This window comes from Pelodiscus sinensis, chromosome 1 (genome assembly GCF_049634645.1).
Source record: "Pelodiscus sinensis isolate JC-2024 chromosome 1, ASM4963464v1, whole genome shotgun sequence".
NCBI lineage: Eukaryota > Metazoa > Chordata > Testudines > Trionychidae > Pelodiscus > Pelodiscus sinensis.
Window position 1 is genome coordinate 101,678,082 of NC_134711.1, and position 16,275 is coordinate 101,694,356.

The 16,275-nt window shown below is 41.8% G+C and overlaps 1 protein-coding gene across 1 annotated transcript in view; it reads right to left on the reverse strand.

The window, feature by feature from the left end:
• The window catches only part of KDM7A (lysine demethylase 7A), an 86,528-nt gene that overhangs the window by 15,798 nt on the left and 54,455 nt on the right, over nucleotides 1-16,275 (reverse strand). Inside the window, exons 11-14 of the mRNA XM_075939680.1 lie at nucleotides 9,361-9,450; nucleotides 7,765-7,974; nucleotides 5,538-5,662; nucleotides 4,727-4,887 (exon numbers count right to left, since the gene is read on the reverse strand). Of these exons, the coding sequence (XP_075795795.1) occupies nucleotides 4,727-4,887; nucleotides 5,538-5,662; nucleotides 7,765-7,974; nucleotides 9,361-9,450 (586 nt within the window). The remainder of the gene's footprint in view (nucleotides 1-4,726; nucleotides 4,888-5,537; nucleotides 5,663-7,764; nucleotides 7,975-9,360; nucleotides 9,451-16,275) is intronic.

A 16,275-nucleotide genomic window follows, 5' to 3' on the forward strand; every position in this document is an offset into this window, starting at 1 on the left:
TAGCTTCAAAAGCTCCACTGACTGTCCAAAAAAAACCCAAAAAACAAAAAAACAAATCAACCTATAAAATCTAATGTTATGCTATTGAGAGAAGCTGCTTTCCTTTTTAGAGAAATCTCTCTCTAGATTCCTTTACCCCAAATCACTGATGTGTAGTCTAAGTCTTAACTACATCTAACAGTTTGTGTCTTGGAATTTCCCTGTTGTTTCTAATTATAAATTTCATACATGAAGGCTAATCAAGAATCTCAAAGACACTACTGCCATGAGATATTTTTAATGGTCTGAAGAGATGAACACACACTATTTAGGTTAATCAAGATTTAAGAATTTCAGTCCTAACAACCTGGGTGGATGGGCAAATGAATTCTGAAGTTGACAATAGTGAAGTAACGCACACGGTGGCAGCAGAATATAAACCTTATAAGGTCCTAACTATCAACTCAGGAAAGGGACCTAGCTAACACTGGAGACAGCTGCCAATGTGCAACTTCTGTGAAAAACAACAAAGTGTTAGGATAAGGCAGGGGTGGGGAACCTAAGGCCCAGGGGCCAAACTCAGCCCCTGGATTGTCTGGATCTGGCCTCTTAGGCTTAAGGCCTCCCCCAGCATTGGGGAGCCCACGTTGGCATCCCAGCCCCTGCCACATCCCTGCAGCCCCAGAGCCCAGTCTGATTTATCTGTGTCAATGGCTTCCAACCCTGCGATAAGGCATGATGGAGAACATTAGGGAAATTAAAATGCCATTACATATCATTTAAATGGTAAAGCCTCATCCACTACGTATTACTGGTCAGTCAATTTCTAAAGGAATACTGAAGAATTAAAGGGAATTCAGAGAATAGCAAGAACATCTGAGGTATGGAAAAACTCATGTGTCAAACTGTCCACCTTAGAAAAAAGACAAAAAGGAGTCTGATAAATATACATAAAACAACAAATGGCTTAGAGAAAGTACTGAGAAAATAGAAGTGCCTGATCTGTCTTGTAACACAAGAATGAGAGAGAGTACACTTGATAACATGTAGCAAATCTGATGAAAAGAAATATTTATATCACATAATGTGTACTTGGACTAGGGATGTGAACAGGTTCATCAGTTAATTCTCATGCTTACATGCATCCCTCCCGCCCTCCACCTCCAATGCTGCTGCCTCTGTTACAGGCAGCAGCTTACGGGGGGGGGGGGGGGAGGGGCGGCTGCTCACCTTCCCTCTCCCCCAGTGTGTACCCATTTACAAAAATCAAATGCATTTTAACATCCCTAACTTGGGCTATAAAATGCATTGCTCCTGGAAACTACTGACGATTCAGAGACATTTGGGTAACAAAAATATCAAGAATTATCATACTTAATGCTAGCAAAAATTTTAAAAGGAATATTATCTCTCATGCTTTAGGGCAGGGGTTCCCAAACGTTTTGACACAGGGACCAGTAAATCCATTCACGAACTTTTGGAGGACTGGTAATGTTCATTTGCATATTTGCATATTCATTAATCAAATGATGAATATTCAAATAAGTTGTTTCTGGTCCTCTCAAAGCCCCCAGTGCCAGCTTTAGCAAAGCTTTTGATATGGTCGCCCACAATATTCTTGCAAGTTAAGGAATATGTATTGGATAAATGGACTGTAAGAGACAGAAAGCTGGTTAGACCAGGGTTTCCCAAGCTTTTTACTTTAGTTGGAACCCCTTTTTTCCAATACTGCTTTTTGCAGCCCAAAAATATACACATATAAAAAACAAACTGAGAAAATACCAGACATATAACATGTCTGGTATTTTCTCATTAGGTAAGTTGTATTATTACTAGATGTATCAGTTTGTAAGTTTCGAATTGCCTGGCTGGTAAATGTGTTCATGCTGCATGAGTGTGTCTACCAGCCAGCCAGTTCGCAACTACTCGAGGGAGGGGTTGGGGGGGGGGGGGGAAATAGAATCCCCAGGCCGGACTAAATCATGCTTTGTGCTTTGCGGGGGGGGGGGGAGGGGGGAGAAATATAGGGGCAGCATCCCAAGATCTACATATGGCCGGGTCAGTCCCACTCCCCGCAGGCCAATTCATTCCTCCCCCCTGCTCCCCCCGCTGTGCCTCTGGCCATCCCCACTTCCCCCAAACCCCTCCCAGGCAGCTGGGTCCCCCCCGCTTCTCCTCCCAATCTCCCTTGGCCAGCCCCGCTGCCCGCATCCAGCCCTCCTTTCAGCAGCCGCTTCTTTTCCCCCACCCCCTATCTTCCCCGGCCAGCTCCCTGCCCCCAATCTCGCACCCCCCAGCAGCCCTGTTTCCACCAGCCCCCCAATCTCCCCAGCCTGCCCCAAGTCCCCCATCCAGTGCTGCTTCCAGTGGCCAGCTCTCCCCTCCTCCTCCTCACCCCAGAATCCCCTGGCACCTGCACCTTCCCTGAGCCCTGCACCCTCCTGGTGCCTCCCCCTTTCCTTACTGCCTCTGCCCCCTTTGCCCTCTTTCCCTGATACCCACCCACTCAGCACTCTCTACCCCATCCCCCTCCTGCCCCTCTCCTAGCACCTCCTCCTCCAGCCCCCCATGCCCTTCCACTCTCCTCTCCTCCCCCAGCATCACCCTGTCCCCTGTCCCACTGACACCTCTCCTCCTACCCTTTTCCTCATTGTCTGCACTTGGCCCCCTGGCATTTGTGTCTCTCTCCTGCACCCTGTCCCTTGGTGCCTTCCCCTCCCAAACCCCTTCTCTCCTTCCACTCCTCCCCCTCCGCGCAAGCCCACCGCCGCCGCCGCCTCCCCCAAGCCTGTTCCTTTCCTTCTGCCTTCCACATTGCGGGGCCGGAGGCCGCCAGAGCCAGTGTGGCCCTGCCACGTGCCTCCAAAGACTTTTAAAATCCCGGGCCGTGATGTCACGTCACACCCGGGCGTCCTCCCCGCCCACGTGCAACGCCACACATGGGCGGCAGCAGCAGGCGGTGAGGAGGAGCCGCGCACAGCAGGGATGCTTAGGGGGCGGGGTGGAAGGACACACGGGGAGACCCGCATCCGCACCAGGCAGAGCCGGGGGAGAGACCCAGCTCCACATACCGGTACAGCAGGGCCCCCGGCTCTGTAACTCGCCGGCACTTCCGGGTTCGGGGGTGCGGGGCCCGAATCGGCCTAAGGCTGGCCCTGCCAGCAGCCACCAGGCATGCTGAGGCCCAGTATTTTTTTCCCCACGGCCTGGCCCATAGTTTGGGAAACGCTGCTTTAGAGCTTAACCAGTCTTGAACTATGAGACCTAATGTGTGCAACATCAGCAGCCAGATTGCACCAGGCAGTTTTACAGCTTGTTTTTCCAGGGCAGTGCAAAACCGCTAGAATGTACATCCCAATATCCTTCTCCCTCTTGTCTTTCAAGTTCCCCTGCCTGTTGCAACTTCCTACATTCCTCTGCATACATTCCAAATTACCTCTTATCACCTCACTTCTACATTCCTCAAAGATCTGCCCCAGTTTTCCCCTCCCTTACACTATCTACATATATACCCTTCTTTCCACCCAGCCACACACACTATCCATCAAGCAAATCTGGTGCAAGGGATAGCTTTTGAAAACATATTTAAGGTTTTTTTTAAACCTTTTATAACTGAAATGTTACCAAGCAGCAGAAACTGGTGCATGACATCTTCAGAGAACCTCTCAAAGAACTACCCTCTTTCAGAATTACTCCCATCACCTTCTGTGAAAATGATGCCTTATATCCCCATGGAAGATGATGGCTCTTTATGTTGTCAATGGGGCAGAAGGGAACACTCTGAGGCACAAATTAATGAGATAGTGGACAATCTTTGCCAAGGACAAACTGTGCCCTTGGCCCCATTGAAAGCAATGGAAAACGGCAGCTCTTTTAAAAGAGGGCAATTTCTTCATGGAAATCTCTGCATGAAACTATTCTTTAGCCTTCACATATAATTTTAGATATGAAGAAAAATGGCAAAACTGACTATAACCCTTTCATTCAACAACAGTCTATGCACAAAATCTGAGTTTTAATTATAAAGGAAGTTAAAAAAAAACTCTGCTGTTCAATTAAGATCACTAGTGATCATGTCTGACACCAAGTACTAAAAAAACCCCTTAAATAAATAGTCTAGCAGCACCTTAAAAACTAACAACACACACAGATGGTATCATGAGCTTTTATGGGTACAACCCACTTCTTCAGATGAATGGAGTATAAAAGTCCAGTTCCAAAATAAAAAGAAGATGGAGTGGGTGAGAAATAGTGAATTAGAGTGTTCATGTTACATGAACCTGATAGAGAAGGTGCTAAGACCAAGAACTAAGTCTCTCAAAGGACCCATTTTAAAATTAATTTACACTCCAAACATTTACCATATTTACTTGAAAATTCTCAGAACATTTATTCTTTCCTCAGAATAAGTGCTGTTGAATTCCCTCTAAATGAAAAGCTAAATTCAACCTTAACTGACAGCAGCACCAGTTTCTGGTCCATAATTATCTATATACACACAAATAGACAAATATACCGAGAGCAAGAGTCTTATTCTAGTTGGTAGTTCATCAGCAAATATGTTGCTGTTCGAAATGAAGGTCCTTCAACTCCTAGAATTACTACCTCTAGCCTGTAGCTTTTCTCCACCTTTTGCTCATGGCAAAACTTCAGTCAAAGTTCCACAGATAAGTTTCACAAGTGGACTTTGTTCTGGTCATAAAAAGGTGCTGAATTGTTCAGTGCAAGCAAACAAAAGCTTACTTACTGTTCAGTGGTTTCTGGGCATCTGCAGTCCCTTGTTCTTCCAACTCTGAACTCTGGTCTTCCATCTTAATAGTCTTTGTCATTTTTGACCTCGTCCTGTCATCCTCATCCTCACTATCTGCCGTGTAAAGACTTCGATCTGTAAATGGTCGTCGCTCATCTCTAGCTCAGAAGATATTGAAATGTTAAAGTTATTTGCTGATTTGCAGATTATGTATAGAGCTACATCAAATTGTTTCCATTCTTTATTATTTGCAATACTTTTAGAGGCAAGAATATCAGGCTTATACTATCTGCCCTTTTTTTCTGCTTTTACCAAACATTTTCCTGCTGCATTCCATCTGCAGCAACAGCCACAGAAAAGATACTTCTTTGTGTATCTTAATCTTCCTTAAATGTGCTCTCACAATTATGAGTCCATTCATGTTCCTCCTGGAACCTGGATGCTGAACAGGTTAAATTTGATCTTATGATATTTTTATGAGAATTACTTGTTTGGAGGGTGTTTGCCCCTCTGTAACAAATCTGTAGATTTAAAAATATTCACAATTTGAAGTTTGATCAAATAACTGAATGTAATGCTATCTAACTGAACAGGCAAGACCCCTCCTTTTCCCCTCCCCGCCATGCAAGGGCTCCTTTGCTCCTCAAGAGGAATAGAAAGCACAGAGGTGCTAGTGGGTCCTTCTCTACTCTGATTCTAGCATGAAGCCTTGTCATAGGTTTGTAGAAGGAAAGATATCGGTTACAAAATGAGAATGTGCCCATCCAAAATGTCTGGGAACAAGTGATTCATAAGCAACTTTTTATACCTAATTATTCTTCCATTTGAAAGTAGAAGGCGTAGATCATTGTCCTTTGTTCTCCATTCAGGTACCGTAGAAGATGGCTGAAAGGGCTTGTTAAATCTTCCTTTCATTTTAGAGTTTGCTGTGTCCTAAAAAATCCAAAGCAGGACTGTTAATTATTTCTTCAAATGACAAGAATTTACACATATTTCTTCTCAGCAATCCACAACAGCATTTCTCCCCAAAAGATCAAAGGAATATTTCAGACAGACAGCAGAGGAAAGCTTAAGCTAGCTATCAATGGCTGGAGTGGTTGGGATAGAACAGTTTTGGATAAAGGTAATACAAAGTTGCTGAGTTCATTCCATCACCTGTGAATTTTTTCTGCTTATTGTGACCACCCTCCATTGTGGTCACAACAAACATTCTTCTAGACAAGTACATTGAAAATTACTCCCTCTAAAGAAGTTATCCTCCTCCTTGAATCATAGGAACAGCAACAAGGTGATGGAAACCAAAGGCCAAACAGGGAACTGGTATTGCAAATACTACCTAGCCCACAGCAACAATCAGGTCTAGGCACCCAAGAGGAGGAAAGAAGGCTTAAACTCAACAAACTAAACAGTGAATTCAAATGATTTACATACTATGTTATATTACTGTAAGAGTTTACTGAGTGAGATCTTTTAAGAAAACTTGTAATGTACTGAACTTAATAGTCATTATGTCCTAAATATAGAGGTTATGGTTATAAAGACAGGGGTATGTGTATACACATTCACGTGTGTGTAAAGTCTTAACTAACTGTGGTGCAACTTCAGCAATGCAGTGAAGCAACCAGGCAGAGGGGCTACCTCCCCAAAGAGATTACCTTGAATTCAAGCACCTAGCAACTGCCCAGTCCAGGTAAAAATGAAGAATCAGAGAAAATGAGAACAGTTTCAACACAAAAAGAAAATCTCCGTCTTTGGAAACTAAAAGGAGGGAATTTCCCACATTTTGAGTATCTATATAATACCTCAATTAAAAACGTCTCCAAACTCTTAAAATGAAACAAGTTTGATTTAAAGATCATCCAGAACTTGGGGGAAGACTGTTCATCAACACTGGATCCCTCCTATAACTAGGATCCATGATGGGAAATTTTAAGGAAATAAAATCTCTTTTCTAGTTAGTTTCTATCTAATATGAAAGTGTAAAGCTTGAAGGTGCATCTCTATCTTGTATTTGAATTGCATATGTTTGCTTTTCATTACTTTTCCAACTATGAATCTGTGTTTTTTCTATTAAATAAATGTTTTATTAATTTGTACCCTAAGCAACTCTCTAGTGTGCAAATGATGTGAAGCACGTCTATACCATAATTAACTGATAATTTGGGTCTCGCTTAATTTCCTTGGGTGTGACAATCAGAGGGGAATGGTTCAAGTATCTGATAACTCAACTTGGAGAAAAATTTATTTGGGGAAACTTGGAACTGGTAGGGTTGCTAATGTCACCTAACAAAGAGTACTCTGCCTTTCACCAGCCGAGGTGAACAATCAGCATAAAACCCCCAAAGTTACAGGCCAGGGAATGACAGAACTCCAAATCATATCCAATAGCTAGTATCTGCCCATAATCCCACAATTCCTAGTAACTTGCCCATAAACTAAACTTTCTTCCTAACTTCAAGGATGGCTAATCCTCTGACTCAGGAGAATTTACAGATGAAAAACTGCCCTCAACCACATACATGCAAAATATTTTGAATCTTTCTAGGCTAATTGTCAATTACATCTTGTAGCAACGACTTTCACAAGCTTATTATATTATTAGTAAAAATGAAGTTTAACTTGTTACCTTTTAATTTAATAGAATGTCTCTTGATCTTGTATTATGAGAAAAAGGCAAGTAAGAGCATTTAATTCACTTTTCTTTATGACACTCATGGTCTTGCATACTTCTAACATACTCTCTCAACCTCTCTAGTCTGAACTAAATATTCCCAATATTTTTACTGGGTTAGGTGGCCTTTCAAGCCATAATTATTTTTATTCTTTAAATCGCCTATGTTTTGCTATATCCTTTTTGAGATAGGATGACAGATATCAATACAATAGTTCAAGTAACAGGTACTTAATGTATAAAGTGTCATTATAATATATTTTTAATCCAATATCTTATGCGGTTTTTCACATCTTAATACAAGGCTTAAACTTTTTATACATTCTAATTTCTGCCTTTTATGTCCATGAAATGTAATACTTGCCTCCTCCCAGGGAGACATCTCCAGCCTTTTGAGTACCTCCCTTGTGTGAAGCTCCAGAATATCCAGATTAGAAGGAACTTTGGTTGCATGATCTCGCAGTTTCCTCACTTTTCTTCTTGAATGGGGAGGAGAGGTTGCTTCGTGTGAGGATCGTGAAACTGGGCAAATACCAAGAATTCCCTGAGTTTTAACTGGTTTGCTGTTCTCCTCCTTTAAGTGAAAACAAGTATTTTCAGTAGGGTCTGTCAAGAGCAAGCGCACACATTTAAACTGTTTCCCATTTACATAAATGAATGAAAATTAATCATAAAAAGACAAACAAAAGGTCTTTGGAGGAGATACTCTGTAAAGTGAGACCTCTCTTCTAATTTGGGCCCATAGGTTTTATCACAATATAACCACCATCACTAAATACATCTGTAAGAGCAGCAAGTTGGTAACAGCGGTAAAAATGTTACATAGGGATGAACAGAAAAATCATGCTATTTTTTCCTATGTGTCCATGATCCAACCCAATCCTCCCACAATAGTATTCTTTAAATGCTATTTCCATGACTTCACATATCATTTCTTCTAAATCCAGTGACTTATTTATTGTCACTGTGAAATTTTATAAAAATTGTCACGTCATGTCTGCTGCCCTAACCATTGTTTACACTAAGGAAGTACAGGGCATATAAACACTATACTCAGCAGACCTCTACGCTCTTCAGTTTCCAGCACTGCTCTTACCATATTATTTCAAATAAAGTAGGGATCCAAATCATTGAAGGACTGTTAAGTAGTAAAGAGCACAATATGCCCAACGCAAAATAAAGAGAAGGAAAAATGAAGGAAAGAGAAAAAAGATGATACAGCAGACAAAAGAGCAGAATATGTTAAAAAGAAAAAGGACATACAAGGGGGAAAGGAAGGAGATAGAAACATTAAGATCTTGGAAAATACAGGACTCTCAAATGTACAACAGAACAATAGCATAATCAAAATATATATAAAATATTTAAAACCTCTGTTTTTGCTTACTTTTGAAGCGATTTTAAGTTTTCTAATTTTAGACTAAGGAATCTCCAGTTAGAAACCTCCAAAATTTTTCACCTGGCCTTCTACTTTCAAATCACAGGATACTTAGAGCATTTCTATGCTGCAGGTCAAAAGTCAAATTAAGATACGCAATTTCAGCTGACAATTGTATAGCTAAAGTCGAAATAGATTAATTCGGCTTTTGGTGAGGTCTACACAGCAGGAAGTCGAAGGAAGAACACTCTTCATTCAATTTCCCTTACTCCTTGTGAAATGAGGTTTGCAGAAGTCAGAATGAGTCATCCTCCATCTCGACATTATTTCAAAATAATGGCTTGCTGTGTAGACACACATTGTGTTATTTCGAAAAAACGTCAGTTATTCTGAAATAACACTGCTGTGTTGACATACCCTCAGAGAGTGACACTGCTGAAAACTGATCATAAAGTGCAACTACTGTAAACCCTGAAGGCCCAGAGTGACTAATTACCCTTTCTGCAAATATGTCAGCTTTTAAAATAATTTGAGGACGTAAGAGAAACTTGCGTGCAGATAAGTAATGTTTTCTGGTCTTACCTCTACAGAGCGAATCACCTTAGAGAGTTCTTTAATGAGATGCCCAGGCCTAACATTGTCTGGAATTTCAAAGGCATGTTCGGTTACAAGCTGTATATGAAGAGTGGAAAAAGATAAAATAAGATAAAAAATCAATAAAGTACTATAACGTAGATCAAACTATGGAAAGTCTAGACCAAAGAAAACCTATTCAATTAACCCAGAGTACTTACTAAAACTAGAGTACATTGTCAGTATGAATCAATATACAGTAAAAGCTATAGAGAAAAGTAAGAGAGAAATAGCTGTGTTAGTCTGATCTAGGTAAAACAAAACAAAAAAGTCATGTAGCACTTTAAAGACCAACAAGATGGTTTATTAGGTGATGAGCTTTCGTGGGGCAGACCCACTTCTTCAGATTGTGAAAGTGCATATTCTGTACTCTACTCTTACGCAAAAGAGGCAGAAGACAAGAAAGCAAGCAGAACTCAAGGATTTATTCAAAAGAACAGCTTCCAGGGTGTGTCATTAGGCTGAATCTGTAATGATCTAATCTCCAACATCTACATATGTTGATAGTGATGACCCTGAGGCAATCTAAGATCCTGAAGTGCCTTCTGAATCAGATTAAATTATGTTCAGTATAATTTTAGTGATAAGTTACTTTTAGCACTGCCTTTAGTGATACCTAGCATTATAAGGACCTATTATATAGAAAAGTTCACCTGTATACACCTAACTGCTTCAAGAAACCAACCACTCTGATGCAGTACTCTTACAGGACGGATGAGTACCTGTATGCTATTTTATTTATTTATATTTTATTCTAATTCTTTGGAAATTACACTTAAACAACAAATAGTCTAGTAGCACCTTAAAGACTATCAAAACATGTAGATGGTATCATGAGCTTTCGTGGGCGCAACCCACTTCCTCAGATGAAGTCATACTGACCATTTATTTAACTGACTACTTGTACTGGGAATAGCTTCTCTTTCTCCTTTGAGCATGGTCAGTATGGAACCCTACTTTGTGAGGCGATTAGTAGTAATAATGTTAAAGCAAGTGGGGTCTGAACAGAATTCAGTTACGTAAAGGTCACAATCTGAATTAGGCCTCAGACATAGAAGCTAAATCTAAAGCAACGCTGAGTAAATGCACAAATTTATCTCCAGGTGGCATCCCTGTGTATTTCAGTGACAGAGCCTGTTTTAAATATAGCAGATTATGATCCAAGGCCTTACCTACTGAAAAGCCTGTAAGCCCCAGTGTATGTTCAGTTTAATCCGTTTAGACAATATCTGAACATAGATGGGCTTCCCCCATAGATTTCTCCTCACTCAGTATAAGTAGTCTAACTGACCTACACTAAGGCTTATTTCTAGTTAGAGAATTGAGAATTTGCTTAACATCTGAACTGTATAACCTAACTTTTTCCAAGAGTCAATTAGGGAGAAAGCACAGGTATACAGAATTACTGGGATGAAATCAGAGACCACCTTAGTTGAGAAGGAATGCCTTCTTTCCTTACAAAACATTCTGCATGGAACATGCACCAATTTTATATTTCTAACACCATTCTAAGAACCTAGTTTTCTTTTGATAGTTGGAAAGAGCAGGCTTCTCCTTTAACTGATGATGTAGTACACACCAATATTTAATACAGCTTTAATGCCATAGTTACCACTGACTGTATGGAAAAATATTAAATTGACTGTGGTGAGATTACTTTGAGCAAGCAGTGCACATTGGGGCTACTCATTCCTTCCACCCCTTTCCTCCCAGGTGATTTGAAAGTGGAGTGGCCCCAACTGCCCTTCATTTCCTAATTTTATTTATTTACCAGAGTCCTTGTCTACATTAGAAAGCATTTGCTGGTGTAGCTAAATCAGCACACAGAGTTGCTGATATAGTTTATACCAGGGGTGTCCAAACTTTTTTCAAAGAGGGCCAGATTTGATGAAGTGAACATGCGTGAGGGCCGACCATTTTGCCTGACATTCTTTGAACCATTAAAATTAAATGCAAATTAACTATTTTATGCAAAGTTTATTGCAAACGGCAAACGACATAACACCAACTATACATGTTGTGTCCAAATATATTTATAACTGATTTAGACCAACTGACATTAACTGAGATTTTACAATGTATTCATCTCAATACATATGGATTCGTTGGGGGCCATAAAAGATAGATATTGCCAAATTACCTGTGGGGCCGTATTAAACCAGAACACGGGCCGCAATTGGCCCGTGGGCCGGACTTTGGACATGCCTGGTTTATACAAATTACCTCAACACTATGGCAGCAAAAAGGCTCCTTTGCCAGCTGCATCTACCAGGCAAAGGTGTGATTCATTTCACACTCCTAACCAACAAATCTAAGTCAGCAGAATGTAAACGCAGAACCAGACCTGGGACTCTAAAGAAGAGGAAAAGGTATTAATATGCAGAGGCAATATCTGAGAAACAACAGTTATTGGAAGTAACTTCTTTCTTCTTTGAAAAGCCTCTATATATTCCTATTTATGGGAGTTTAGCAAGCAGTTCAATCCTTCTAGAAAAGTGAGCAGAGGAATTCTAAGTAAACAAAAGCAGCAAATCTACATAAAAAAGCATCACACTAGAGGAAATATTCTTGAGAACAGGTAAATGAACACATCCAACCTGTGGTAATCACAACACAAACAAATATATAGATCCAAATAAAACCAGATTCTTGTGGAGCAGCCATGAAGATAGAGCAACTGTGTTATGCCATTCTAGTGGTACACAGAGAGAGACTTTCAAAAGCTAGGGTATTGCAGGGTGAATCAAGACCATTGCCTGAGCACAAGGATGGAAGCTGAAATCACAACCCAGGCAGCTCAGCAAACTTGCAACATGTTTCTGAACGCTTGAGGTGTAACACTTAGAAATGTTAAAAAGTAGAGGTATGCAAATCACGTAACTTCAGAAAAAAAAACTCATCAAGTGCATCAGCTACCTTGAAGTCAGAGCATCAACCTGACAGGATTCAACATCAGGTAGAAATTCTTACTCCAACATTGAGACAAAGAACCTGTAATCAGGAAAGTGGTTCTACCATCAGACCTAGAAAGTCTGAATCAAATCTCCAAGAGCTAGTTACAGCCATGACAACATCCTTGCTATGTCTTAGCCTGCTGACAGATTTTCGGAACCAATGCAATCAGAGGGAGTGCATGGTTATTATAATAGGAATATTCTAGACACAGCACAATCTGAATTCTGGCCAGGACACTGAACTGAAACTTTAGTAGCCTTGTCAATGGATAAAGAGCAAACATCCATTCTTATCTTCCTGGACTTCTCTGAAGTATTTGACACAGCTGACCATCCAATACTGCGGTTTTGCTTGAGAGAGGTGGCAGGGTACAGAGTTATGCACAAAAAATGGCTTGAGATCCTCCTAGAGAGGCATACCTAAAGAGCTGTGATGGAAAAATCCCTTGGCGGGGACATAGTATTTGCAACCTGCTCTCTTTCAAGTCGATAGTGCTGTGGCTAGATTCTTCCATGCCGTTTTCACTGGGTCTAGAAAATGGCACCTTTGATTGGCAGAGCTATCTTAGCCAACAAGGGTGGTTGCAATAGATCAGTCAATTTGTGCTGGATGTTGGGCATCTCTTCCACAGTGATCTGGAGTTCCACTGCCCTGCTTTTAAATAGATCTTGAAAATGGGTAATATCGTCCGCAATATGTGGTGGTAAGGGCAGACCAGAATACTCTGGTGACATAGGTGAATTATTGACTGGACGAATCTGTTCTGGATGGTGTCTTCAGGATGGCCATCTCAGATAAATCCCATTCCCCTGCCTCAGTGGGCTCTGGAGTTGATGGTGGAGATCTGATACTGCTGCTGTGGAGAGTGTGATGCCTGTCATAGTGCAATCTATAGGGTCCCCAGAGATTCCAAAATGGCCATGGGCCAGAGAAAGGTGGAGGGGTGCCTATACCACAGCAGTAGGCAGTCATAGTGGGGTGGATAACCCACTGGTTTGTCTGGTATATGGGCTGGAGGGGGGGAGGAAGGAGAGGAAATGAGCAGCAAGAAGAAAAGCCTACCTCCTCCCCACTAGAAAAAGGGGAAGCCTCTGGAGAACTGCAGTGCCTGAAGTGGGTGAGAGGCGTGCCATGAGGAGGGAGGAGGAGGGAAAGGAAGGATGTTGGTGGCGGGGATACCCACAGATCCCTTTAATAGGTATATGCTCTTGGGGTGGCCAGCTGTGGTGCCTCTAGAGTTGTGCCACTACATCAGTACAGTTTTGCTGAGCTGAAAGCAGACTGGCTGTCGGTGCCAAGTCTATCTGTGGTACTGCAGGTGGGAAACTGACAGAGGGGAGTGGATGCAGTAGTTTCAGCCTCAGTACTGTGCGTGGGACATGTAGCACCTAAGTGCTTACCCTGGGAACAGTCTGCGATGCTGGCAAAGCCCGCATTGGAGAGCATTTTTTGTGCTCTGTATGGTGAAGCTGTCAGCCACTTTTTCAGAGTTCAGGGACCATGTGTGTGACCTGACTGGGGAGCTGCCTTTTGATCATCCCTCCTGTCCCAAGTCAAAGGCCGGTCTAAGTGACCTCAGGTTTCGATCTCCTCCAGCCCTGGACATCAATTTGGAACAATGAGTATGTTTGTAGGGAATATATGATTCTTCCAGACATCAGACACACTGGCTACGTGAGTCAGAGATGGGCATAGCCTCTCTGCAGGAAGCACATCTCTTGAAGTCTGGGGAGCAAGGCATCCTACTGACTGAGGTCAATGAAAAGTCCACTGAAGTGGAGGGATCTGTTTTTTGTTTGTTTGTTTTTTAATTATAGCAAACTAAACTAAGAAGAACAACAACAACAACTAGAAGATGGCCAAGAAGAGAAATTTGACAGTGGGACTACTGCACTTCATCTCAGGCAGAAAGGGAATTGAGGGTTCAGGGTCATGCGTGTGGTAATTTAAGCACCAAGGTGTCATGAGACAGATCCTGAACAAGTAACACCTGGAGGGACACTGCTGCAGAAATCTCAAAGCAAAGGCACAGGAATGCACCAATGCCTGGAGTGGAGCACCCATAAGGACATTTCTCTTTAAGAGCAGCACCTCCCACACTAGACTCCTCACTTGTAGAGTCCCACAAAGATTAGTTCTCCCTCCACTCCTTTTCAACATTTTTAGGAAGGCACTAATTTAACTGGTCAGATAGCATGGACTCGAGTGTCAGGAATATGCAGATGGTATACATCTATATCACCCCTTTACTATACATACTACCTCAATCAAGATGGCCCACTGCATGGATTAGATGAACTCAAAGGTGAAGAACAGCTGGCCAAATGGAAACCCAAGCAAGACATAGATGATGCTGGTGAGCAGATGAAAAAAAAAGAGTACATATCCACAGTGCAATGGCCTTTGACTGAAGGCACAGATCTACAATTGGTCCAAATCTATCTGCAGTTTAGGACTACTCTTGGATTTCTTGGCGACACTAGACTCTCACACAGTAGTACAGGTCATTCCTTCTATTATCTCCAGTTGGCTAGCAGTCTCCATCCCATTCCTGGCAGATGTAAATAACTAAAGCCAGGTAGACACTTCTTTTAACTCTCAAGTTGGAATATAGCAGCCAATATATATGGATATGAAGCCTTCAGAACTCTGCAAGCTCCAACAACTAGAATAGAATGCTGTGCAGCACATCTTTTTAGCAATAGACACTACTGTGAGCACATCAACCCTGTCCTCTGTTCACTGTTCTATGAGAAGCAAATATAGGGAATTGAATTTAAGGTCTTGATCCTCATCTTCAAGGTACTTCATGGTCTGGGCACCATATATCTACAAGACTGCCTAAAGCTCCAGGATGAAGACTGAGGCAGACAACTTGGCTTCTCTTGTGCAATGGAACACTACACAATGAAGCTAAACCTCCTTCATGCAAGAAGACAGAATGTTCTCAGGAACCACTCCAAAAAAGTGAAATGAACTCTCAAGATTCAGGAATGTCAACGGTTAACCAGTAAGAATCACCTGTTACCAGTAAGCATAATCAGTGGCCTGTCCTGGTGGGAGCAGCCTGCTGCACCATGGTAGCCCCTCGTCACAGCCGGAGCAGCCTGCCTCGCAGGGGGCTATTCCAGCCTGACCAGAGTGGCTCCCGTTCACAAAGTCCCCCACCCACCCCATTTGAGCAGTTAACCTCGATACTGGCAATGCTATAATCTTAAAAATGAATTATCTTGATCTGGAGGGATCTGAAGACCTCAGTACTAGGTTCACTCAAGTAAGATTAGAGAGATGGATGTTGTTTTAGATGAACACAGAACCAATTAAGGTCAGCAGATGTCTGAAATCATGCTGAACTTGCACACATCCAAACTTAGTCAGCTGGATCTCAAGAGCCTCCCTTGTTAGAAAGGGTGTGAGGCAGCCTTCTGGCTCCAACAGGTCATCCAGATGATACCTGGGACCAATAAATACAATTTTTCTTTATTCTTCGTTCTGACGAAACCAATGCTGTTTATCTAACTAAAAAGAATATAGCCTGAGAAGGGCAGAATCAAAAAATATAAAGCAGATAAGGAACATATAAAAGACACTACATGTGATTCTACCTTACTACACCTTCAGTGGTTAATTAAAAGGGAACTGAAGAGTAAATGTGGCCAGTCCCCCTTTCATAGCCATTGACATCTTTCTGGGGGTGAAGAAGGGAAGAGGAGAACAGCCCCAACAGACATTGTTCACTAGAAAAATTCCAAAGTACCTATATATCCCACAAATGGGAATATGCAGAGGTGACCAAAAAAATCTCATCTTTGTGAAAAATTACAATTCAAGCTTCTCTCATTTTTTAGTTCACTGTGAACATTCAAAGAAAAGCATGACAGGAGATTATGATACATAGTGATTAGTTTC